At 40.6% G+C, this 27,225-nt stretch overlaps 1 protein-coding gene across 6 annotated transcripts in view; it reads left to right on the forward strand.

The window, feature by feature from the left end:
- Positions 1–27,225, forward strand: part of DLGAP1 (DLG associated protein 1) — a 415,190-nt gene that overhangs the window by 342,607 nt on the left and 45,358 nt on the right. For 5 of the 6 annotated variants that reach the window (XM_032122733.1, XM_032122742.1, XM_032122723.1 and 2 more), the window contains one exon: positions 7,280–7,420. The exons of the other annotated variant lie outside the window; for it this stretch is intronic. In XM_032122733.1, the coding sequence (XP_031978624.1) occupies positions 7,280–7,420 (141 nt within the window). The remainder of the gene's footprint in view (positions 1–7,279; positions 7,421–27,225) is intronic. 6 annotated transcript variants of the gene reach the window in all.

A 27,225-nucleotide genomic window follows, 5' to 3' on the forward strand; every position in this document is an offset into this window, starting at 1 on the left:
CTGACAACAGAGTCAGTGCTACTGCATTTAATATCTGCTGAAGTTGTTGAATTTTGACAGATCTGACAACACTAATCGTGTGTTTGGTGTTAAAAGCTTGGGATTTGACATAGTGATAGACCTGCATATCTTAACTGAAGGTTTTAATGCTACTTTGAAATAGAAAGGAAAACATCCTCGTGGATGAGGAAAAGGCCAAGGTACTTAATGCCTTCTTTGTCTCAATCTTTAACTGTAAGATCAGTTGTTCTCCAGGTACCCAGCCCCTGAACTGGAAGACAGGGATGAAGCAGAGTGAAGCCCCCATAATCCAAGGGGAAATGGTCAGTGACCTGCTGCATCATTGAGACACACACAAATCTATGAGGCTGGCTGGGATCACCCAAGGGTACTGAGGGAGCTGGTGGAAGTGCCCACTGAGCCACTTTCCATCTTTTATCAGCAGTATGGTTGGTACACAAGCAAACTTAGGTATCATGGTGTTACACTTCTGATGTCCTGTTGGTTCATTTTAAAATTCTTTCACATTTTAATTAGTCAGAACAGAAATGTGTAGCACCATGCAGGTAAGCATGTCAGCATCCAAAATCTAATAGTTTTAGAGTCACTTTTAAAATTCTGTCATTTTGGTCTTATCCTCTTTTTGCATAATGTACAGAGGGGTCCTCAGGTCATAAAAAGCACTGACATCCACAGCAAATAGCAAGTTTCATATACCCTGCTGCAGGTTATCCATGATGTATTCCTGATTCACTTAATTTCTTCTAAAGTTGGGGGTTTTTTTAGAACAGAATTTAAGATGACCTTGAGCTTATTTTTGAAAAAATAACTACATCAGTGCCTGTTCCTGCAACCTAAACAAATGAAATTAGACCAAAAATCACATGGGAGTTTAAGCCTTCATATTGATTTAGAATAGAAAAAGGAGTTGAGTTGGAACTTCTGTGTTTTAGCCATAAATGTAAATGTAGGATTAATTTTGACTGTCTCTTCTGAAGGGAAACTTGCCAAAGGCCGCTAAGCAACATTGTTTTGAATAATAAGCAGGTGCTTGCTGCTGTGAAGTTTTGCTGAGATTAGGAGTAAAAAAGTTAAAGGGACAAAGTTTCCAAAGTGTTTCACTCCCATATTTGTCAGTGGAGTGAATCCTAAAAATCCACTGCAGAAAAGAGGTAAACAGATGATGTCTGTGACTGAAAAAAGGGAGTGAGATCTTTGCCTGATATATGGACATACACTTATAGGGCAATATGGTTAAACTAGTTCATAAGCAACCGATAAACTGCTGTAACTTGTAAGGTATGCCATTCATCTTGTTCTACTGACTGCTTGGAAAAATAATAAGCCAATTATGCTTGTAGTGTATTATCTTAAACTCTGGCTGATGGCTTCTGCTGACATTAATTTTAATATTTTAAGGACATTTTTTCTTCTGTGGTTAGTTATACTATTATGCTATTTATGTCCTCCATGAACTCTTCAGGTGGGAAGAGTTAACTTTTTTAATACAGAGACATAATTAAAAAGAACTTTGTAGTTTCTTTTCTCATGTATCACTAGCTGTTTTAGAATCCACTTAACTACAAAATTTTACTAGTTACATATTCCTGTTCTTTGTCTATACAACCACTCTTCTGCAAAGCGAAAATCTTAAGACTCTACCCATACATGCATGCATCAAAAGACAGTTGCACTTGTGATAGTACTAACTTTCAAAAATTGTTCCATAAAGATTTTCAGAATGGACCTCCTTTGTTGGAAATATGTCGGGAAAAAAAATCATATTGTGATTTCTGAAATTTTGCTTCATTGCTACTGAAGAAAAAAAGATTCATTCCTTTTCCTCACCAGATTTTTACTATTTCTGGATGTGTTCAGTGTTGTGCATTTATGGCTTCAAATACCCAATTTCTTTACTTTTATGATGTATCTTCATTATTCCATTCCCACTTGTAAAACTAATTATGATAGTACTCAACATTGACATTGTATTTTTCATCCTTGCAACAATCCACAAATGAGAACAGTAAGGATGATTAGCCCTGTATCACTGATGAAAAAATGGAAATAAAAAGGGAATTGGAGCTTGAGTTTTACTCTAGACCTTCTGATTCTACTCTTGTGAGTGCTGATAACATTAAGCTTCCCATCTGAATACTAAAGTTTTCTTTTTCTCATAGTAATAGCATCTATTCTATAGTTTTAAAATTGTTTCTATTTTCATTTCTGTTCATTTAACCTCATTTCAATTAAGATCTTTTTAAATTGTTTTAATATATATAGTTACCTCAAGAAAATGTCTTTCAATCAACATTAAAGCAGTGATTTAGGAGTGAACGCACAGATTTTAAAAGTTCAGAAACTGAACAAAGGAACATATTTCAAAATTTAATAGTTGTGCTTGTCTAATCAATACACTGCTAACAAAGATTGGGAAAGTGATTACTTAATTAAGATTTGGCAGACCAGAGTTGTTTATCATCACCTAGGTGAGGACTAAAGAAAGCAAGGATGGATGCTTTCTCCCTCTGATGGCTGGACTTTTGATCCTCCTTAGAGAGAGCAATGGAAGAGATGAGGTTACTTTTTTTTATATACATTGATACATCTGCATGAAAAAATTTGTGCAGCATCTTCCTAGGGATCTTGCTTGTAACCTTGGTGTTATACCTCCCTTTTTTTCTGTTCACCAAATTAAACCTGGTTCCTTTTGACAGGTGTTTGCTGTCAATGTTTAGAATCTAAATCTTTGTGCAAAGAGTCAAGTTACCTGTTTTATATCTATCTGAAGTTTCTGGATTTCATGTGAGATGAGAAGATTAGCACTTATAGTTGATAAGTTAACTTTATTTCCTAAAAATGGATTAAATCCTTGAGTTTCTTATTTTTTGCAACACAAATGTTTGCACTCATGAGAAAATTCAGCTGACATCGTTTTGGGAAATCAAAGAAATAAATGGCGAAAACAGCTGTAAGGAAATTAATATTTGGCTAGTTTGCTTGGAGTATAGTGAATTTCTCAGTCAGAGCAGAGTTTCTATCTGCTACAACCATTAATTTTGCTGATTTACTGTAAACATTTGAAATTATATAAGAGAGCCTAATTTCCTGCCTTTCTTTTAGAAATAGTACTGCCTGATTCCCACATGCAGCCCACTTCAGCTTGGAGTGTTTATTGGTACTATTTATTGTTCTTGTTAAGCCTGGGTGATGTTCTTTGAGCTACCACACATGTGCTACCACAGTTCACTGCAAGGAGGGACCTGCAGGTCTGTGAAGCATCCCTAAACATCAGAAGTTCAAAGCTGCTTAGGTTGAGAGATCATCAAGATCCCTTTCCTCAGACTCTCAAAACTGGGAAGTTTGTGTTCTGGTTTGTGACTCATGAGGTATAGGTTATAATCAGTAGGAAGAAAGTGCAAAATTATTTAATTTTGTACAAGAATGAGAGTTCCACAGGACTTCAGGAGCAACTTTAAGCCTCTTGTAGTGACAAGATCAGATAACAAGCACAGTGAAACACCAACCGGAGATGCCAGAGAGCTGTGCTGTTCAGCTCAGGTCTGTGTATCCATCATCCCCAGGGCAGCTGCTGTGAGTCAGCAGCTGACCCAGAGCCCAGGACTGATCTCTCACTCTGCCAGCTCTGATGGCTCAGGAGAGGGGAGATAACATGTCTGTGTAGGACAGATCAACACAGAGGGGTTATGGATGGGTATTTCACCTGCCCAAGGATGGGGGGAAGCACCTCCCAACAAGGGCAAAAAAGTAAAACGCCCCTAGACGTCAGAAGTAGAACCAGGATCTGCCCTGCTGACAGAACAGCAGACCTTACTCTCTGTAAAAAGCAAACCAGGAGAAATTTCTCTGTTTGGTCTTTTGGGGAGTGAGTGAGGGAAACTGGCTGGGCTTGGACAGACAATACAAGGTGGTCTGATCAGCAGGTTGTGCTGTTGTATCACTGCAAACTGTGCCTCAGCACTCCCCCTAGCTTGCTAAGAATTCCTGATGGCAATGTGCACATTTGCCAACAAATACAAAGGTCTTCCTAAGACCTTTTAAAAGATCTCTCTTTTTGACCTCTTACTCGTCATGTCCTGCAATTAATGCAGTTTATGTCACTTAGGATCTTACATCTGACCTGATGCGACTTCCATTCTAGTCATCAACTTTTGTCATTATTAGATCATTTAAATCAACATGCTGATCTGATTAAGTAATTCTAATCTCAACCTCTACCTCTGATTTAAGGTGGCAGTATCTAAAAATATATAACCTTACAGTAATGAAACTTTGAGTAGCCAGTAGCATGTTTGTAAGTGTCCAGGAGCCAGTGCTAGGGGGCTTGATTATTACTGCTGAGGAGGTGAGAATTTTTCTTTTACTAGCTTGTTTTAATAGACCAGGAGAACATGTTCTTAAATCATTCTAGACGACTAAACTTCATTTTCTGTTTTATAACCCAAATAAAAAATGTCATTTTACTTGTTTCCTGTTAACTCTCCCAAACATCTTGTGCCTCTGCCTTGGCCAAACAAACAGTCCTCACACTGTGGTTCTGTTGGACAACTAGAAACTGTTTACTCATTTTGTTGACCCAGTTCCAGCCAAGCAGTAAATGTGGAATATGAAAAATTCAGACTGTCTTGATCAAAGTCAGAAGAATTAGGTTTTCTGTAATATTTAGTTGCCAGTGCCCAGAAAAATGGGTGTGAACACTTTCCAAAAGAAAAGCTTTAAAGAGCATATGTGATTTTGAGGATTACCATGTGCAAGAGGATTATTATTTGAGAGACAAAGGGAATAAGAGATTACAGCACATTAAAAGAGAGTTGGTTTACATCAAAGGTGTAGGTTGGTTACACACTTTGTATAATACAAGGCATTGGCCAGGGAGCCAGACAGTTGGGATTTAGATTGAGCTTTCAAGCTCTTTTAGCTTTTCTGATTTCAGCTCTATATATAGCAGTGTCTGAAATATGCAAAGATGTTTGCATTCAGAAGTGAATTAAGCAACAATAATCAGCTTACAGATTCCTGTTCTGTGATATGCTGAAGAAAATAGAAAAAATCCAGACATTTAGGTCAAATATAAAAAGCCTCTGGGCTGTTTGGAGTGAGCATCCAGTTGAATGATCACAGGAAGAAATTTCTATTAAACAGCCCATCAAAATAGCCTCTTGTCTTTGGCAAAATGCATAACTCAAATGTTTAGTGTCTTTCATCTTGTCTTGAGATTTGTTTTCATCATCTGATTACAGCTGAAATCTGAAAAAAAAAGTATTGTGTACTTTAAAATTATTGTGCAATATATATTTAAGACTAAAATTTTAGATTTTCTAGTAAATTTTAAATTAAGAAAATTGACAGTCAGCATATTATGTCAATAGATAGATAACGTCTAGTCCAAAGGGCAGGAGCTTAATTCTTTTGCATCTCATTTTGCTTCCTCTGCCTGCAGATGTGAGCTTGTAACTTACTTGTAGGTCAGATTTGAGCCTCAAAGCTGTGGCAGCATTCCTGTAAATATGTTTGCAGCTGAATGACAGTTCCACATTGTCTGTCCCAAGAGCTGAGCACAGCAATTCATTAACTCTGAACTATCATCCAGCCATTTGACATGTCCCTATGTGTATCCCAACCCTCTCGGGACTGGATTGGTAAGTTCCAGCGTTCATCGAATAAAGCATCCAGACACATTGCAATAAGCCTACTGTTGATGTAATTAAATAAATGCAGGGAGCATGTAAATGAGTCTTTGGCAGCATGAGCCCTCGGCAGCAGCGGAGTTCGGCATTCCACTTTTCCCGATGCAGTGCTGTTCCCTTCCGACCTGAGCGCCACTGGGGCCGGCCCTGTGGGTGCAATGGCCTTTCTGCCCAAAGTGTAAAATGCCATCGGTTAAGGAAAGAGTGTTCATACATCATCTGACAGGGTTTCCTTCCTCTATCAGGGTTTCCCAGGGCTGTGGCTGAGGCAGTAACAATAGCAGGCAAACACCAGAGGGAGTTATTGTTCTACTGGAGAAAGGAGTGCCTCAGGACACAGTGTTTGTAAATAGCGGGAGGTTTCTAGCCAAAGAAAAATGTTCAGGTGACATGACTCTACAAAATGTAAATGGTGAAACCATTAATTCTAATGATATTTGAAAGAGTTGGTGTTCTTCACCGATTTTCAGTGCTGACTCCAATGTACTGCTTCTTTGTACCAAGCAGTTGCTGCGTAACACCCACTCACCCTCCAGTAAATTTTTTACATCTCTCCACAATACTAGAGCCTTGCAGTTCAGTGTATCTCTACACTGAGATAGCAGGCAATAGAAAAGTAACCTTTTTCACTTGTTTATTAAAGGAGTCTTTTCTCCTGGTCCATCCACACAGGCCCATACTCGGTCAGAGTGCCTGTGTCTTGACTGGTAAAGTCCATGTACCCTCAGAGTCCTGGTTCCTCAGAGTCCTGCATGTGGAAAATGACCAGGCTGCAACCATCTCCCCAGCTGATCTAGTCTTCCATGGAAGGAAATCTGGATACCCAGATAGGAAAGAAGCAAGTGGGTTATCTACTTACTGGAGATAGGCTGCCCTTTCCGCAGCTATGCCTGCATTTTATGCCTGCTAAAAGTCTGGCTACCCTCTGCCCATGAAGTTTCAGCTGGCCACGACCAGGAAAAGTGCATCCCCTGGGCTCTCCATACAGAGGCTCTTGCAGATGCTCAATTTGCAGTAACTGTTTGAAAGAAAACACAGTCAGCCCCAAAGTGAATCTATGCCAGTATCTTCTAGAAGAACATTTCAATGAAAAAACTGACCCAATTCCATTACACTTCACACAATGCTGGGGCAGGTGGAAAGCTTCTCCAATTCACTGCTGACCTTCCAAGACAAAGGACTAAAGTGGAGAGTCACTGTCTGCTTCTTCCGTGCATGTAATGAATGCTTCTGCACTGACTGCTTTTAGTTTCTGTTATTGAAACAGTGCTTAACTTTCCACAGCCATTACACTGAGTGTCACCTGTGGAATATGAAGCAAAGATCAGCTCACCTGTCTTTTCCGCAGAAGACTTCAAAGTTCTTTTCTATTCTCAAAAGGGTGTTCTGTAAAAATCACCCTTTCACTGATGAATATCAAAGTAAATCCCAGCTGAGCCCAATGTTAAATTGTATATCTCTGGCTTTCACAATGCTGCCAAGGTGAAGGATTCTGCAACAAAACTATTTTTCCTAACAGTTTTATTGCAGGTGTTTAAGATCTAATGGAGATGAGCCTATTCTCTTCTTAGGTGTGTCAGCTTTACAGAGCTCACCAGCACAAAAAGAGGATCTTGGCATTGTTACAGTGGCGAACATAGAAGACGCTTCATACATCCGGGTGGATGACTTGCATTGTCAAGATCTTTTAAAAGATCTGGGCGTTATTAGAGGTGGGTGTTTAATTGTTGATTAATTAAAACAGAACCATACATGAATTATCCAGGCAGTAAACCTTTTTCTTCCGATAGGTAAGAAAGAACCCTGAGAGAACTGGGATCACACTCTTGCCTCAACTACTGGCGTAGAGAAGGAGAACTGTATTTAGGTATTTCATGACGTAGATAGATGAAAGTCTCAGAAATTTCTGTGCAGACCAGATGTTCGAGTAGGTTTGGTTTTACACCTCTGTTTAAATATCAGTATCTCAGTGAAGTCAGGTGTGATTCCTTGCTTGCAAAGTAATTAATTGCTCCACATTTTGAAGGTAAAAATCAGTATAAGTATAAATTTGATACTTCCTGCAATATGAAGAGAAGTAAAAGTTATTATAAAACCAACTTCAGATTAGGAAAATAAAACTCCCTGGGCTGTTCTCATAGTCAGTGTAAAGACAGAGGCTCTCTGCACACCTAAAGTTAGACTTTAGTGGTAGCATGCTGTCTTCAGAAGTGATACTGTCATACAGTATCCTTGGTCCAGTTTCAGTTTCTTTCTACCTCCAACTCTGCTAATACAGCTGTTTTCCAGACCCGTGCTGTGACTATGGATTAAATTTTTTTAAAAATAATAAAAAAGAGAGAGAAAGGGGGAAAAAACCTGCTACCACTGAAGACAACTACCATCAAACCTTTTCCTTAATACATGCTCTGAAAGGAGCTGAAGTGATCCTTTGTGAACAGCCCATTCAATGGGGACATTTTCATTACAGACTTTTAAACATGTCCATGTGTCATTTGTGTGTGACTTGCTCACAGCTCGTGAGTAGTGCAAGTGTTTCTTCTGCAACAGCATTGTAGCACTGAAGTGATGGGAAATGACATTTTTTCTACAGCAGCTTTTATGATGAATCCTGATGTTTGGCCTGCAGAACACTGGCTTGCTGGGGAATGGGTAGAAGCTGCATAGGAGCTTGTGGCTGTAGCAACTGTCCTCCATTAAGTACAGATATCCAAAACAAACTGTTTTATGGACCTGAAGGAATATGTTGTCATCACCCAAAACATAAAACCATGGTGAATACCTCTTAAGACCAAAGTGCAACAGCAGACATTGGAGCTGTCATATTTGCACTACAAACAGTTAAAATCTGAAATGCCAAGCATGACTTACATTCAAAACTAAACATTGTGATGTTACCTTAAAGCTCAAAAGGCTCTGCCAGGCAGATTGTAGGGACAGCAGAGGAGGCATTTGTAACATGAAGAGTCATTTCTCACTAGGATCTTTCAGGATCTGCGTCTGTGAAAAGAAATTTTCAATGGTAAGAACAAGGAAAAAAAGATCAGCTTGCCCTTGGGAAAATATGGCTTGTAAAGCTCATATAGATCTCCTTTAATAACACATTGTTAGATACCGGTGCTTTTGAATGCCTCCCACCCTTTGCAGCCCTTTCATGAGGACATATAATCTATGATAAAATTTATTTTAGTCACATCGGTGCATGCCTCTGTATGTCAGACCACAAAGAGGGAAGAGAAGCACTGGATAATAGTCCCAGTGGCATCACAGGGACTGATTTCCAAGGGTAAAAATCTGAGTCACTCTTACAGCCATCTTTTATGTTTTCTTCATTTCTATCTGAGTTTGTTATATCAAGGTATTAAGACACTTCATTTGATGTTTATGGTCTTCTGAAACTGAAGCCCTTCTACCTCATCTGAAATACAACCTCTACATTTCTGCTACAGCATATTTTCGCTATCTCAGCTATGTTCAAACCCATTTAGCAAGGTAAATCCAAAGGATTTACATATTAAAAAAACTCCTCACTCCTTTGAGTCCCCTGAAGAGTTTATTCCTCTAAATTCAGTAAAGGATATTCTTTGGAAAATTTACTGGATGCCTTCAGAACTTGATGGAACTTTATCACTGTTAGCCTGTCATCAAAGTCATCAAAGTGTTTAATCAATGCCTGCTGATGCTGAGGTGTTAGTGTCCACTCATCCCCTTTACTAGGACACCTTAGTTTCATTTATGCAGCTGAATTTGCTTCAGAAAAGTTTCATAGGCCTCAGCCCAGGATTTGCATAAGGTTACTGACTCAAACCATGTTCAGGTTAGTCAGGAGCAGCCCCAGAAGCAGTTCTATTTTGCCTCTGCTGTGTCCAGACTAATCACTGTTACTCACTGGAGCCTGGATCCATGATGGGTCCTTTGGGAACCCAAATTATGTTTAGCTTCTTTTGCTAAAATGGAGAAGCAAAGGTTTAAGTGGTCCACCCCAAATCCTGTCTTGGGATCCTTAGGGAGTATATTTATTACCCTAGTTCTCGTGTTGACTACGAAAAAGACAAAATATAAGCAGAACATACTTTTGTATATAAGTTTAAGGGATCTCTTTTTAATAATGTGATGGCACAGTGCAGTAACAATCTCCATTTCCATCAGTCTGTTTTCCTTCATCCCTAAAATGACACACCAAACACACCCACTCCAGAACGTAGCATGATTCATATGAAAGTCTACCCCTGGCCAAGCCTGTGCTTGACAACTCTTGTGCTTTGCAGAGGATTATTTCAGGGGGCAGAGGAGAGAACAACTGAAGACTGAAGCTGTTTGTATATACACACAGATGTGTGTTCCTGGGCTAACATTTCCCTGCCTGACCTCAGGAAGACTAGATGAAACACAGCCCTAGCTGCTGAGCCAGTGAGGCTCTTTGAACTGATAACCGTGGCATGTTCTGTGATGTGGTTTGCCTGGAAACATGTTTGTTTCTTTTGAAAATACAAAATACCAAAATGACATCAGTTGTAGTGTGCACTGAAAAACCTAGGCTGAGATGGCAGGCTGCTTTAGTCCATAAATGATTGCAGATGTTTGGGAGAGGCTGCACAACACGAGGCTTTTCAAACGTGTACTTTTGGGGAAGGAAACTAGGGACATATATAAACATGAACATATTTGTTATATATTGCAGCTTGTCAGCTGGTCCCATTTCAGATTGGCAATTATTAAAGATGTGCAAAAATAAGTGGGAACTATGATAGCTGCAAGGCATCTGGTTTAGCGAGTGTTTTCTATTTCTAACTCTATAGGCTTTCCTCCCTTTGTCTGATGCCAGTTACATACTAGACACATAGAACTGACAACAGGCTGAAGAAGAGGCCTAGGAGATATACTGCTGGTTTCTATTACCACCAGATTGCAACAGCATATAGCCTGAGCTGGTTTTCCAGCAGGCTGAGTCCCAGCTCTATGTCCCAGGAGCCTGCTTTGCTAAGCAAGATCTGGATGGTACCAATTTAGAAAGCTCTCTAAGTATGTGATGCCCTTTAAGTGAATGAGTCATTTGCCAGAGTCACAGGCATGGGAACAGGATAGAAAGAAGAGCTACTAGATGAAGAACTACTGGCATTAGGTCTTCCTTCTGATCTTCAAATTTGGGCTATTTGGCCCTGAATTCCAGAAGGAAGGTCCAAATGGTTCTTGCTGACACAGCATCAAGAAGGTGAGTGACAGAAGGTGAGTTGGAGGCTATGGACACCTGCTTCCCAACCATAAGAAAAAACAAGTCATCATGTGCCTTCACCTTCAAAAAGCCAAAGGGAGGCAAAGCCTGTCATGACAAAATGATTTTTTGTGTCACCTCTTTGGGCCAAATTGCAGCTTTTTAATACCTTTAATTCTAACAAATCCTTCATCTGACTTGTTCAGTTTAACCCTCTGTGCAGCTGTGGGCAGAGAGTGAGGAGCACTTTGCTGCGGTGTGTTTCCAGTTGTTCTGCAGCATTATCTCTGTTATGTGATAAGTTCCTGTAAACCCATCTACTGACATGTAGAAACACTCCTGTGTTTATTACTGATAACAAATTAAAAATTAAGCTTCAAGTATTTACATAGCAGAAAATCTCATTGTTCACTTCTCTTAAAAATTGTCAACTACTTTTTCAAAGTTGTCCTTTTTAGGAAGCTGCAACTTTTGCAATGTGCAGTTGGAAGATGGAGAACATAATTTCTTTCCTGATCAGTGTTGTTCTTTTCTATTTGATGGACATTTTATTTTAAAATGTGGGTTTGATACAAGTGTGCCAAAAATGCTGAAATTGAATTGCAGAAGGCTAAGGAAGAAAATCTGTTGTTTTTATGAAATGTGCAAAACTATTTAGATGTTTTGTTTTTACTCTGTGAGTTCAAGAAGCAATGATGCAAATAAATTAGAATAATTTTTTTTTCAGTTAAAAAAATTAAAATCTACTAAGGAATTGCAAAGGATATCACATCAGACTAGTAAGTAATTGCACAAAATTGAGACTCACAAGTGAAAAAAAAGACGGCTTCCAGGTACATAAATTCAAAAAAACCTCTATAAATATTGATTGTGTGTGCTAGAAGGCAAAATTTAGCTAGTGATTTCAAAACTCATTGCTGGTGTTCTGTTGTTTGTTCTTTTCTCAATACACCCAACTTCATAAATATGTTTGTGTTTAAAATGCCTTCTCAATGTCTGAAAGCGGGGAGGCAAAAAAAGCACAAAGTCTTTGCAGGTTCTGTCCACATGAACAGCAGCAGACAGCATCATAGATTTAAACTGGTGCCCCAAGTGGCACCAGGGACTAAGGGTTTCATCAAGAGCAGAGTTATTCATAGGAATAACTGAAAAATGGTGGGACAATTACCATGACTGGAGGATTGTGGTGGATGGCTAGAGGCTGTTTCAAAAAGACAGGAAAGGCAGAACTGGAGGAGTCTTGCTCTTTGTTATGGGGCACTTCTGATGTGTAGAAGTCAACCATGGCAACTGTGGCAGCCCTACAAAATGCCTTTGGGTCAAGATCAGAGAAGTTCTCTTCAAGGGGGATCTTTCAGTAGGCAGCTTCTACTGACCTCCAAACCAAGACAATAAGACCAACAAAGCCATATTTGGGTCACTTAAGCAAGCTCTGGAAGATTAACAGAACCTGGCTCATGTGGATGATTTCAGCTGTCCAGACATTTGCTGGAAGAGCAGTAGAGCAGCTCACATGTCATCCATCAAGTTCCTGGAGTGCCTAAGAGGATTACTTCCTCATATAAATGTAAGAGATGTGCCAAGCAGGAATGAGGCACTGCTGGACTAACAAACCAAGAAAACCTGCTTTGAAATATCTTGGTCAGTGATAGCCTTGGCTATAGTGATCACAGCATTGTGGAGTTTGGGATTTGGCTGGGCTTGCTGAAGGTTAGTACTAAACCAAAGGCTTTAGACTTTAGAAGAGCAAACTTCAGCTCACTCAAAGCTCATGTGGCAGGCGGCTCAGGGGAAAGGGAGGGAGGCAGTGTCTTCTGGGACTTTCCATGGACTAAAAACATGTGAACAGGCTGGAAAGCATCCAGAGAAGGGAAACAAGCATGATCAGAGGATTTGAAAGTCTGCCATATGAGGAAATAACTGGGTTTGCTTGGCCTTGAGAAAAGAAGGCTTAGGGAAGACCTAATCTTGCAGGGGACCCTGCCTGAGAGAAGCTGCCACTGCCATGCAAGTAGCATTAACACAGAGCAACCAGTACCTGATAGCAAGATTATTGAGACAATAGAAGTGCTTGGTTGCATTAACTTTATTGCACCATCCAAACTCCTGAGTTAGTACTTCCAGTGTCTTGCCAGGTTTTACTCTCAGTAGTGATGGTGAGCATCAAAAGGAAGGGGAAACAACAGTGCAAAAGCTGTTGTGCTGCAAGGAAGGTAAAGCGAACTTTTGGTTTAATCATGCAAAAACATCCAATTCTGCTTCATAGACCATAGCATGTTTCTGTGCTTCAAGTGATGAGACTTTCACATTCTGGCTGGTTCTGGAGTAAGATGTAAGCCTGGGTCATGTCCATGCAGAATTTACCTGCAGTGATGGCAATAGCATGTTACGCCAGCAAGGACTAAAGACATGCTGGAGGAAATTCTCTATACTCTGGTTGTTTTGGTCTGAGAGCTCAGGAGCACTGCTGCCTTCATGTCCCCCTTTCTTGGGCAACACCACAAATCAAGCAGGGTGGTCTCCACATCACTCTAAACTAAACTTTGCTGGCAATTATTCTGAAACAGCTCATTCTTTAGTAAATGCCATCTTGATGGCATTTGATGTATTGGACTGGAAGCTATATTAGGTTTGGAATCAGTATTCCTATTTCAATCTCCCAGTCACAAGAGGTAATAACACTTCAACATTTGGAGGAGGGCTTACTTGGCCAAGGTGCTATGCAGACATGGTAGTTCCCCTGTAGAACCAACAGGTTTGCTTAGTCCCCCAGTATGCCAGAAGTGGTTTTATGAGGCTTTGCAAGATGTAATCCAGAGGACCTCATGGGGTTTTTTCACCTTTTTGTTCTGCCTCGGACAAGAAGATAATTTCAGATTGAGGCATCTGTAGCATATGTTTTCTGCAGAGCTGGTGATAATAGAAACGTTTCAGTGAGGTCCCTGTATGAATTACGTCACTTGTTTTTTGACTCGGCAATCAGAGAGGAGCTAGCAAGGAAGCCTGCTGTCAGTGCTGGAGAAAGGATGTAGGTCCTGGCGGCAAGCCCAGGCCTGCTCAGCAGATCAAAGGCTCTTCCCTTGGCTCCCATAGCAGCCGGAAAAGCAGCTGCCCAGTACCCTTTCAGCATCCTTCTTTCCTTTCTCCTCTGCCAGCGAATAACTTCTTTTTGCTCCCCACCTCAGCAATAGTCCCTTTTTTTTCCCTTGGCATTCTGCCAAGCAAGGTCCTTTTAGGGAAAGTGCTTGTGTTTACTACCTGCAGATCCCAGGGCCAGCCAGTGGAAATGCACTGGGAATACTCTAGTTCTTACATGCTCCTCCTTTCTCCCAGATACGCTACCAGCTGCAACTTTAACCGGGAAGATGAGGCAAAGCTGAAGGGAACAAGCCATGGTTATAAACCACAAGTTATTTTCTAAGCCAGCCTGATGGAAGATTTGAATTTGGAAAAGTGCATTTTGTGCCAAAATAGCATAACAGCCATGCTTTGAAACTCTTCCCACTCACCTCCCAGAAAAATAAATAATGTGGCTTTTTTGTGGGCTTCTTCGTGGTGGTTTTTCCTTTTTAAATACACGACTGCCTTCCTCCAAAGCTGTTGCTTGTCAGTGCTGCTCCTCTCTGTCCCTGTTAACTGGTTCCTGACGGGAGGTTTGCCCGCCATGAAAGGAGAGTCAAGCAGACATGTCAGAGAACTGCAGACTCTGCAAGAAGAATAAATGCTGTGTCTGCTATTACACTGCTGTTTCTGCTTCAGTTACACTATGGGCTGGTTGATGGGAGCCTTTAAAAACAGCAGCACTGAGCTTCAAAGGCTGTGCAGCCTTTACATACCAAATTACTGCTAAATAGGGAATGAAAGCCTGACCTTTGAGTGCCCTGCTGGCGGTGTCTGCATCACCAGCATCTTTTCTCCTCCCTGGTTTTGAGAGTTGATCAGCCCAGTAGTGGTAGGTGGATAAGCTGTCCTGCAAGAGTCTGCTAAAGGTCTCGAAAATATTTTTGTAGTTGCTTTTGTAAGCACTGCGAGGCACTCCAGCCTGCAGTCACAGCCGCAGTGTGGATACGAGATTTTCCTTGCTCAGTAAGCAGTCACCGAGCTTGGGTTTGCTGACTAATCATCTGCCATCATCAAGATTAGTACGGGAGCAACGTTTTAAAAGATCTTTGTTCCCAATGTGAGTTTCTAATGGCTATTAAAACTGTGAGTGTTTGGGAGCTCCTCTGGGGAGGTCTTCTCCCTGTGTTCCCACACTGCTAGTAACAACTTCATATGGGTTTGCCTACTACAAATTGCCAGTAATTAATAATATTCTATGTAGAAGCATCAGAAATAGTTAAAGCATGTGACTGCAGGCTGGCCCAGTGCCTAGCCCAGCTGCTTGGTAGACAAGTTTTTCTTTACCTCAGTTTCTCCTTCAGTAAAATCAAGAGAATATGAGACTTAGTAATGTTTGTCAAATGTTTAATGTTTATGGGTAGGTGGTGGAAACCATTGGAAATAACAGGTGCAGAAGCAGAACAGGTTATTTTCCATAGCTTTGCTTATTATACCTGATGCTTTTATAATGGAATCTCATTTTCTCACTCATTTTTTGCATAAATATGCCATATTAGACAGTAGTGGCACTGTTGGGGGAGTTGGAATAAGTGGAGAGAGTGAACTGCAGGATCATTATCACCAGAAATACATATCATTGTTTATTATCATACCTCTAACAAGGCACAATTATTCCTGTAAATTTTTTTCTCATTGTTGTCCTTAATTATTCTTCTACATGTGTCTCCTACCACCGTTTCTTTATTATGTGTATTGCAAAACTCCTCTTGGGTCTGGTGAGGCACCAGTACCACAGAAAAGCAGTGGAGCCCCTTGAGTATGTGCAGACTTTTCTTTCCATCTCCCTTTTCTCTCTTTCTGCCTTTATTGGCATCTTCCCACTTGCCTCTTCTGTCCTCCCTGTGAGTCCAATTTTGTCTCTACTATGACTGAAACAAGTAATTTTCATGAAACAAATATAAAGAAGGAGGGCAAAACACTCTTTTGTGTTTTGTTTAGTAGTAAAACATGCAGCATTATAAAATATCGAAACCCCAATGACTCTGTAGGAAAATTCAGGTAACAAGTAAAACAAATGGATGCCCAGAGTAACCATGTGGATGCACCAGGCAGGATTCAGTTCAAGACCATGATGTGTCTTTATCCCAGGGGAGATGTGAGATAGTCATAGGCCCTGGACTTCAACAGTTCTTAGAATTCTGGAAAATTAATCATTACAGAAAGTTTTTAAAGGATTTCAAGGAGTGGGTGAAGGAAGTAATTTGTCTTGAGAGGCCAGCTCAGTGCTTTCTTGATCTTTCTACTGTCCCGGTAAATCATTTATCAGGGCAAACTTTCAGAAAACTCCCACACAACCTATGCTACGCAGAGTCTCCCAAAAGAAATATTACTCTGCTTTTATGCTTTCCAGACCTAAAAAAAGAGAGGCTGTAATACCAGGGTGGTACAGGCCCTGCTTGATACTGCGAGGACTTCTCTTTTCTGAAATATTTAGTGAATTGTTCAGGACTATGAGCATGTTCATTTCTCATTTAACCTTGCTTTTACATGTTTTGTTACTGTGATACCCAAGACAAAAATCAAAGTAGTTTCACAGTATGAGATCTTTTCTCTTTTGAATTAGTAAAATGGAATATAAGCTTTATTTTTTTCCCCCATTAATTGTTCTCGTTGATTTTGCTCGTTTAGAGCAGAGGTTTGGAAGGTTCAGATTTTAAAATATTAAGAGAAAAGAGGAAAAACAAAAAGAGAAAAGGAGGAATTTCTCTCTGCACATCAGAGGCCCCCAGAAAATCTGGGATCAACCATACATGACTTCTGTAAGGATACATTTTAAGTTGTGTTCATCAGTTATGAAGTTTTCCCTGGTTTAAAATACCCCTGACTATTCACTGTCATTTGTATGCAGCATCAACTCCAAATCTGGAAGTATGGTGCATACCTAACAAAAATGATGTGTTAAAAAGGAATTTCTCTCTACTTACATTTTGAGTTTCAAACAGTTCAGCTGCAATTGATTCATTACAGGAATATTAATTTAATTCCAGGACCAGGGCTTTGAGATTTTTTTAATAAAATGTAAAGATTGGAAATACAAATGGGATTCTGAGGAATAATGGATAATTTCTATTATTGCTTTCTACACGGCTGTGGCCATTTTCCCATTGTATATGTTAGCACATAGTGAAAGGGAATAGTATAAGAGACACAAGGAATAACTTTGTGTTATTTTCCAGCAAGAAAAACAAATGCAGGTGTTGAAAAGGTTTTGTGTAAATGAAAAGTGTGTGCACAAAGAAAGTAGCTACACATGCAAGAGAAATGTACCTTTTTTTTTTTATTTGCACATAGCATGAGCTGGTGGATTTTAATAAAACTCCTTTTTCTTATTTATCTAATTAGCCACATTTCACATGGGTTGTGAGGGACCTGGAGAAATTCAAAAGAGGTAAAACAACAGGGAAGTGGAGATTATGGAGAGAGGAAGGGCTGAAGTGAAAAAGAAATAATCCAGGGGGAAACAGGCTTCATCTGCTATGTTTCTCATGGAAAAATTGCCCTCACCCTTGCCAGCCTTCAAACCTGGAGGTTTTAATTGTGGACGCAAAATAAGAAACCCGTGGGTTTTTCATTCAGATGGGCTCCCTCTGCCTACCCACAACATCTGTGAAGCAGCTGTGGTGTTCTAAGCTCTCTCAAACCTAGAATTTTACAATTAATTTTCTGGAAGAGCTACTTGAAACAAAGTGACAAGGACCTATATAAAATACTCTGTAAAATGTAACTTCATGAGTGTCAAATGAGATGTTAAAAATCCCACCGTATCTATCCATCCCCCAGTTCACCAAGAAAATCTGATTTTCCTCACCCCAGGTGGTATTTACCTGGCACACAGACCTTCTCCTTGAGCCCTTACTCATCCCTGCTCTAGGGCTGCCTGTGTCTTCTGCATCCGTGTCTCAGGAAGACAGTGTTAGCTGTGTTAGTGTTTGCCAGCATTAAAGCAAACATGGCTGTAAAAGTACTTGCACACAGCAGCTACTTCAAACAAGCTGCTGTGAAGGAATTCCTGCTAAAAACAGAAGAGAAAAAAACTAGCTGGTATCTCAAAATACTTTCCCCACTGCAGCAGTCAGCTGAGGAGGAAGGTCAGGAGAGAACAACGTAATGCTGTTCTCGGATAATGTGGGGTAAGGGGAAGAGGGTGAAAGATGCTGAAATGTGTTCATAAAGGAGTGAAGGAAACCTCCAGACACACAAAGAGGAGAAGCTAATGTGCCTTCAAAGTACATTTAACGTGGGATTGCTGACATGTCATCACAAGCACCAGCATAGAGCTATTACATGGGTCACTGCAGGGACAGGGTTACCATGCCCTTCTGTAATCCTGTTGGATTTATTTTATATTTAACTTTGCTGTTGAATTCCACTGTTTAGGAATAAGTGCTACAGCATTCCATTTTTTTTAATTCTCACCTGGCAATAGGACTTGTAACCCCAACTCCCCCATGCAATTTTTGTCTGAAAAGTAACATAAAGTCTCTTTGAATAGTATCCTTCACTCTTCACAGGTATTTTTCATGGGAAGTTCAAAGAGAACTTTTCATTTCTCAGATATTCAGATTGTTTTTGCAGGCACTTTACAAAAGTTTCCATTAACAAATAAACAGTAAGAGTCAGGTGTGATGAAAATTGCACAGCCACAAACCGTCAACACTGAATATGCTAAAATACAGTTGAAGTGAGTTGCTTAACAAGTGCTAAAATCTGACCTAGTTCCCCAAGAGGTGTTATAGAATGATGCTGCATAACAAAAAATACCAAAAAACTTTTTCCAAGCTTTGTGAATAGTAAAAGAGGTGACTATGTTCATTATTGGTTACAATTTTAGCCCAAGCTTCTTCTTAATACAGTTTCATACTCACAGCCTTCTATGATCCAAAATATAGAGACTCTTCTTTCTTTTTTTACACAAAAAAAAAAGTGATTTTAGGAGCAAGCAAAAAGAAAGCAAAAAGCAACAGCACCTCCAACGTTACTGATGTCAGAAAACTTGCAGCAAAAACCAAACATCATATCTTCAAACTTCCAGTTCTCATAGCTGCATTTTGGCATGCATATGGAGGGAGGGTGTTGAGGCAAGGTAGGGTCTAAACTGTATGTGCTCCAAGCATTTGCATGGGAGCTGGCAAGCCCTGGCTCACCTGGGATCCTGGGAAGCAAGACTCTCTAGGGATGTTTCCATTGAAGGAAGACGCAGCATCAGCAGGTCAACAACTGCTTTTGTTGAGGACACCTGACCAGCAGCAGTCACTAAGTCCATCCATAGTTTCTCCTTTGGTGACAGTATGAAGAATATCCCAAAAACACCTGTGCCTGAGCTGTGCCTCTTCTGTCTGGGTACCTCGTGCATGAGGTCACAACACTGAGCTGTGCAGGTGGTTGTTAGGACACACACTCTGAACAAGACTCACCAACGACAACTCGTTAAGCACAGAAGGGATCCCAGTAGCTTCATGTATTTGACAGTGATAGCCTTGCATCAATTCAGAGTTTATATACTTCCTCAGAAATTCTCTTACTAATTTTGAAAGTAGTAAAAGTAATGGATATTGCTTTCTGCATGTTGATAAATACATCGAAGAAAATGAACAAAATGCCTATGGCACTCGGGGTAGAACCCATTATATTTGAAGAAGTTCTTGGCATCTTCTGGAACAGGAGGTATCTTGCTATTTTTCTTTTTTTATTTTTAATGTATCTGCCTCACGAAAGCAAGGATCTATTTACAAACCGATCTGAACAAATAGCTCCAAAGACAAAAGGTAATTGCCTAATGATCGCCACTGTGGTAGCAACAAAAATTTAATTATTAATGGAAAGACTTCATCTCCACCATTTTTGCAGACTAATATGCCTTGTGGGATAGGGAATGTGCTTCATTAGGGGCTTCTCTTAAAAAACAAATGTAAACCATATGCACGTTCAGCTCAAGGTCTTACCTCAGAAATAATTATGTCCATAGCTACACACTGCCTGTTAGCTAAATGTCATTCAAGGTCTTCCTTGTAATATCAGAAGCATGAGTAATACCAGATTAACCAAGTTCCTGAAAATTATTTTGAGGGCTATTCTTTAAAGCAAACTAGATTGTGGGACATCACTCAAGGCAGAGAGAGGACACTGGAAACCTTAAGGAATGAAGCAGTCCTCTTTACATTTACTGTAGGGCTGTCTGTGTGTCGTTACGCACAGAGCTTTTGCATGTGAATAAGAGCCACATGTACATGAAGAGAGAGTAAAAAAATGAAATTTGGGGGGAAATTTGTTCAAATGGTGCCTACACATTTGGGCTCTCTGAGGTTGAGGGTAGCAAGCCCACAGGCTAAGGTCCAAAGTTCCAATGAGACGCAGAGAGGGATCACAATATTCAGAAATACAGCATCTTATTTGGCAGGAAATAAAATACAGAAGCACGAGTGTGTAAGCATATGTATTGTGTTAAGCATGTGTGTCAAGTCCTTACAGTTGCTGGTAAAAGGGGATTCTGCTATAAAGAAAGAACCATCTCTCTAGTCAGTTCTTTGGCAATTTAGCTACTCTCTGTTTCCTCAGATAGGAGAGAGATTCCCAGGGACTGCCCTGACGCAGGGTTCCCTCAGACCTGGGGACATGGCCAATTGCAGTTTAAAGAAGCTTGGAGTGGGCATGGATAGAGGAAAGACAGAAGGGAAAGAGTGTGAGGGACCAGCATGTGTGTGTCAGAGAGAGAGAAAGCTGCTCTTCCTTGTAGGAGTTAAGCTGGGAAATGATACCTGTCCTTAGGTTCTATGGTGAGTGAAGCCCAGTGTTGGGTCTGGACCTGCTAATTTAACCCTTGCAGTGTCAGATCTGACCTTCTGATGGCAGCCACATGGCCCTGAGTCTGTGAAGTGGCACAAAGCTGGCAACTCTGCCTTGCAGTGTGGCACAGTCCCATATCAGATCACCCTATGTACAGTGCAACACTGAGTGGTCCTCAGAGGGATAGCAGTGTGTTATGCATCACAAGCTGCCTAGTGTGCTGCCACAGTGACCCCCCATTCCCAGAAAAGCACCTGCTCATGGCTGGTCAGTGTGGCTATGGATGTGCTGGAAAAATCATGGTGCTTTCTTACCACATGACGTATCTGTACACAGGCACAAATCTGGATCTATTTCTTTTCAATTTATACCTGTGTAGTTCTGTTGACCTTGGTGGATTTATCCAGGTGTATGTCAGGCCAGAATCAAACCCTCTCCTCAGTGAAAAGGGAGTCAGAAGTTGGGCTCGTGTGCTAAATGAAACACATGATTACTAAGAGAAATGACTTGGCAAGAGTTGAAGCACCAGACATACAGAAAATGTTTGCTTTGAAATTCCAAAGACTTGACTGTCCCTTTGGTTTTTTGGAATGCTTTGATTTAGTCATGTGGGGTGGGAGCTGGCTGTAACCTTGCAAGGGCACTGGGAACAGTACCTCTTGTGCAGCTACAGGAGATGTGAAGGCAATTAACTGTCAGCAAGCTTCAGGGAGACAGCAGATGTATACGTGGTTAAGAGAAGTTTGGCTGGCTTGTAAAATTTATTTCCACCACAAGATCAAAAGTGTATAAAATATGTAATCCTTGGATGTGTAATGTATAACAGGACACAGCAGTGTAAGTGAGGGAACAGCAAATCCATTGCATGCAAATGGCTGAACAGTTTCACTCTTAATTACTTGAAAGCAGGAAAAAAGAAGGCTCCTGCAGTTTCTGCGAGTACAAATCACACATGCCCACAAGGAACTCAGGATTTGGTGCATTTTAATAATCCATTTTATGATTCATTTTCACAAGTAAACATTCCCAGCCAACTCTGCTTGCTTTTGGGTGCAATTTACAGGACAACCCTTGCATCAGCAGAATGAAATACTGACGCAAATCTCCTTGCTGTACTTGAGTGCTTGTCCGATTTACTCATGCGCTCATCAGTTAAAGGTAGCTTGCGTACATTTTCTGCCTCTGTTTATGTCACTAGCTCAAGCATGGGTGTAGATTGTGCTCCCCAAAAAAATTTCACTGTCAGAAAAGCAGCCATGGGACTGGATGCTGTTCCCTTGTTGCCAGGGGCTCCTGCTGGACTCCTACCCCATTACGCATCCAGGACTAAAGCCTACATTCCTGGTGTACACGCTGTGCGTTGTTAAGGAGGTTTGCACCAGAGGAGAGAAAAAAAACACCTGGCTGAAATTTCCTCACAATAGCTTCAGTAATTCAACCCTCTTCTGTAGCTTTTGTATATTGTTAATAAGTGGTTCCATTTATTTTACATTGTTACACTGGCATTTTTCTTAGCATGATAATAAAAGTAGGATGAGGAAAAAACACTGATTGCACACTTTAAAAGTGGATGTAACAAAAGGAAGGAAAAATTATTAATGCCATAAAAATGTGCTTATATTCCACCTTCTTAATGACCCAACTATGGAGAAATATTCTGATTCGATTTTTTAAAAATATGTGTTCCCACTGAGAAATCAGCTGCTTCCTTCTGATTTGCCTTAGTCGCTGAGAACAGCCGCATGCATAAACCTCACAGAGGATCTCTAATGATCAAATTGGAGGGCACGAGAAACATGCTGCCCAGGAAACCAGCACAAGCCAGACTGCCCATGAAAGTTATATTTTCTCTGTATGGAACCTCTTATCTGAGATCACTCATTTGATGTAATCTGGGGATTTTTACTGAAGTGAGTTTTGCTGGAAAAAAGAATAGACAGGCTATCATCATTGTTGATTTCTAGACTCAAGGCTTGCTAGTGAGGCATCTGCCCATGCTTTTGAATCTCCTATGACTGTGGTTTGGTTTTTTTACCAGGCATCCTAGGAAGGTGGTTGATGTCCCATCCCTGTCAGTGTTTAAGAGACATTTGAGCAATGCCCTCAATAATTGCTTTAACTTCTTGTCAGCCCTGAAGTGGAAAGGCAGTTGGACTAGATTGTTGTAGGACCTTTCCAACCAAAATATTCTATTCTATTCTATTCCATTCTATTCTTTGGCATTCTGTTTACCTAACACTGCACTTCACTATAAGGTCATGGTGAACCCTTGGGTGAATAGAACATACTTTTAGAGCACAACTCTTGTGAGGAGGAGCTGAGGGAGCTGGGATTGCTTAGCCTGGGAAAAAGGAGGCTCAGGGGAGACCTTATTGCTCTTTACAAGCACCTGAAAGGAGGTTATAATGAGGATCATCTCCCAAGCATTAAGGCACAGGACAAGAGGAGATGGCCACAAGTTGTGCCAGGGGAGGTTTATATTAGACATTAGGAAAAATTTCTCCCCATAAAGAGTAGTCAGGCATTGGAATAGGCTGCCCAAGGAAGTGGTGGAATCCCCATCCCTGGAAGTGTTCAGAAGATACGTGGATGTGGCATTTGGGTATACGATTTAGTAATGGAGTTGGCAGTGCTGGGTTAATGGTTGGAAGTGATGATCTCAGAGGTGTTTTCTAACCTTAACAATTCCGTGATTCTATGAAAAGGTTTTAAACTGTGTTAGGAGGTGAGATAGGAGTTATGAGAAGGTGATTGCTTTTAAGAATTTGGATATTAAGGAATGAAAAAGAATTTTATTTTAATTGAAAATTGACAGTTTATTTATGGTGAATTCAGGTGCCGTAGCTGTGTCTCTGGGAACACTGCAAGCCCTGTGATGATGAGTGCTGCAAACAGCACAGTCAAACATGTCCACAGCAGACAGGGAAATTGCATTTCATACATAATTCACAATGTACTACAGCAATCCTGTAAGGTCAATATCTATTGTTAACCCGGAGGAAATCAGAGAGAAAGGAAACAAGCATTTGTTCTCCTGATCTTAGAAAGAGCTGTCTACAAACTGCTGATTTCCATTGCACAGCACTACACAAACAGCAAAGTGGAGCTCTTCTATGTATAGACAAGCGATGCATCGGAGACAGATAAACTCTGCGGGTAGAATAGTATCTCTTTGTCTCCAGATTTTCATCTCAGAGCTCAACAAAAATGGAGAAAAGAGACTAAATATAAACAGGGGCAACTTTGTGCAGCAACATGCTGAAGTTGTTTAACATTGGGATTCCTCTTGCCTAATTGGCCATCCAAAATTAGCCATCTGGGCCTGATGTTCAGTACAGGGAGGGAGGCAGACATTGCCAAAGGGTAGTTCATCCCCTTCAAATACAGCTCTTGTAAGGAGGGTGGGATAAGTTACTTGACAGAGTGCCTGTGGTTTCCAGGTATTTATAGCCATTTATACAGGTTCTCCCAGATTTTTCCTCTTTTTGTTTTCTGGATATATTTGCTAAGTGGATTGTGAGTGTGCTTTGTATTTGTTTAGGATTTCCTTTTGCAGCAAGGAACTGAAATTATCCAGATTGTAACTGCTCAGCACACAGGAGCCAAGTCATAACTGAGATTTTCAGACAGTACTGCAACAGGACACAAACAGCATGTTGGAAAACTTCAGGCATCTTGTGCATACTCTGTGCACTGAGTAGGCACATAGGTATTTTATCCTTCTAGACAAAGAGGGTGATATTTACTGTCTTGCTATAGAAAGCACAACAGCACATGCACAAGAGGTCGGTGAACGAACGATGCATTGAACTCCAAAGCAAAAATATGGTGTCTTGAAAGTTTGTAGGAAAGGAGGAGTTCAGCTGTAATCACACCCATTTGGGGAAGGCAGTGAGGCTCAGAAAGAGCATCTACAAGGCTGCAGTGTGAGGTCGGGCTGGGGAAGGGGCGGAAAGCTTGGAGAGAGGCCGCAGTAGAAAACACAGTGAGTGTTTGTCCTGCAGACAGAGAGAGATGAGGACGCTCCAAGATAAAGGGCTTCTTTTCCTACAGGAAGCATGTTTCTGTTTGCCTAGATGCTTGTTGGAATGGAAAACTGTCCACGAACAATCAGGACAAAGTCAGGAGAACAATGTGTGAGCAAGGGAGCAGGGAGTAGTATTTCTCTGAGCAGTGCTCACATGGCCACATATGGGCTAACAAAAACTGAAAAGGCAGCTGTTGTCTAGCTGGATGTAATTTGAAAACCATCATTAATTAAATAATGCTTCCTTTTTTTTTCCCAGACTAGCTTGAACTGTGACAGAGTGTAATCTGTTGAATAATAAATATCCTTGTGTTTCATAGAATGTTCTTTAACTACATAATGATGCATGTCAAGAAGAAATCTGTGTTCTCCTTGGGCATCTCCAAAGTTGTTTAGATTTGCCTTTTTAACAAGGTTTTAATGTAATCACTGCAGAGAGCTATCATAAGATAATGGTGGTTTACAGATGGTCTGGAGACCATATTAAAATAATAAGATCATAAACCAGAGAGTTAAAACACGGGCAAGAAGAGTGCCAAGCAGGCCACAAATGTGTGGCAGGAATTTCATTTGCAAACACAAGGGATGGCCCACACAGGCCCACTGATGGAAGTTCCTAGGAGTTTTCACTGATTTCTCTGGCATTTTGCATCCACCAAAAACCTTTGTAAGATATGAAGAGCTGGGAAGGCAATGTGTGGGTCTGTGTGCTTTATCCCATGGTGTAGGGCAAGGACGTGAATGCATTTTAGCAAAACCAGGGTCCCATCAACAGTGGGCAAGTGGAGCTGGTGAGTTACCAAAGCTGCCATATGCAGTGTGTCAGCTGCCACAAAAAACAAGTGTGTTGCATGTGATCTATTACCTGTTTATTTGAATGGACAGTAGAGTGCACTCACCTGCCTGCTTCACCTGCCGTTCTGGCAGCACGAGAGAGCTGTGAGAGGTGCTGCCCCTTAGGCTGGGTTACAGCTGCTTGGGGGCACTGGAACAGGAGTTCCTGGCATGCTGGTGATCTGAGTGCTTCTGAACATACAGTTAAATGCTCACTTAACAAATAGTCTACAAATAACAAATATCTTCAAATGCTGGTCCTTATTTCAAGTTCAAAGCTGTTATGTTTTCGTGAATTCCAAAGGGAAATATCTACTCTGTACAAATTACCTTTTTAACCCATAACCGACTGATAAAATATTTATAGTCTTTAAATTCTATTCAGTAGCACATCAAAAATTATATGGATTTGTGTGTTTCTCCCCTCCAAGGCTGTGCACTAAAATGAACACAAAATGGCTACTTTCCATTATGCTCTAGCCTCCTTGGTGACTAATGGATTCCATCTACAACAGAAAACAGGTCTGTATCTGCACTCTGCAAACAGCTTTCCTCTGAGCAGCCAGACAAAACCCACAAGTCTGCATGCCTTCAAACACTGGGATATAAAAACTAGGGAGATAATTTTATTTTCTAAGAGAAGCTAGCCTGAAAATAATTTGTGTTCTTTTTACCCTGTGTTAGACACAGATGATTAGTCTGAAAGGTAAAGAAAATTCTCTTCAAGCAGATGAACCTATTCATACTTAGATGAGCTATTCTTCTGCTTTGGCAACCTGTGCAAATGGTAATCTAATCATGCCACAGTATTAGTATCCAATATGCTGAAAACTTGTAATTCATAGCTCAAGGGGAATGTGGAAGATAGTTGAGAATCCAGTAATTATAGGGCTGGTGTTAGAATGAGCAGTGAAATAATGTGCATTATTTTGCTCATAAGCAGAATTTTTTTTTAGGCCATAGTGAGCAACTGAGCTGCAGGGTTTTTGTCTTTGACAAAAAGCTGTAGGACATCTGGTGCTATTAGCTATAATTCTCTCCATATCCCAGTAACACCTTTATAAAAATAGATGTGCATGCACGTACACTTACCTTAAAGCTAAAGAAAACTGTTTCAAGAAAAAACATTTCTGAGTATATCTCCACATGCTGTTCTGTGAAGTGAAGAACTGGCAGGGAACTAAGTTGCATTTGAATCCAAACCAGTTCATGCTGGGAACACTAACCTCTTTAACCTGTGGTGTTTACCTAGTTCACCTGTAGGAAAGGATCACCTGGGCAGCTTCACCCTCATCTAAAAAGGACCAGGACATTGGCCAGGCCTTTGAAGCTCTTCTGCTCATTTCCCATAGCATTTCAGTTTTGAGGTCTTAGCCTTTTTATTACTGTGAGTTCTATGTGTTTTTATTTAGTATTGGGATTTGAGTCTGCATAGTCAGTGTTACAAGACACTTTGGGGCTTAACATGAAAGCTGTGGATAGACCAAATAATCCCTCCAGCTGAGGAAGCTGAGAATGCTGCCCAAAAGGAGCATCCC

Source organism: Corvus moneduloides, chromosome 1, assembly GCF_009650955.1.
Source record: "Corvus moneduloides isolate bCorMon1 chromosome 1, bCorMon1.pri, whole genome shotgun sequence".
Lineage (NCBI taxonomy): Eukaryota > Metazoa > Chordata > Aves > Passeriformes > Corvidae > Corvus > Corvus moneduloides.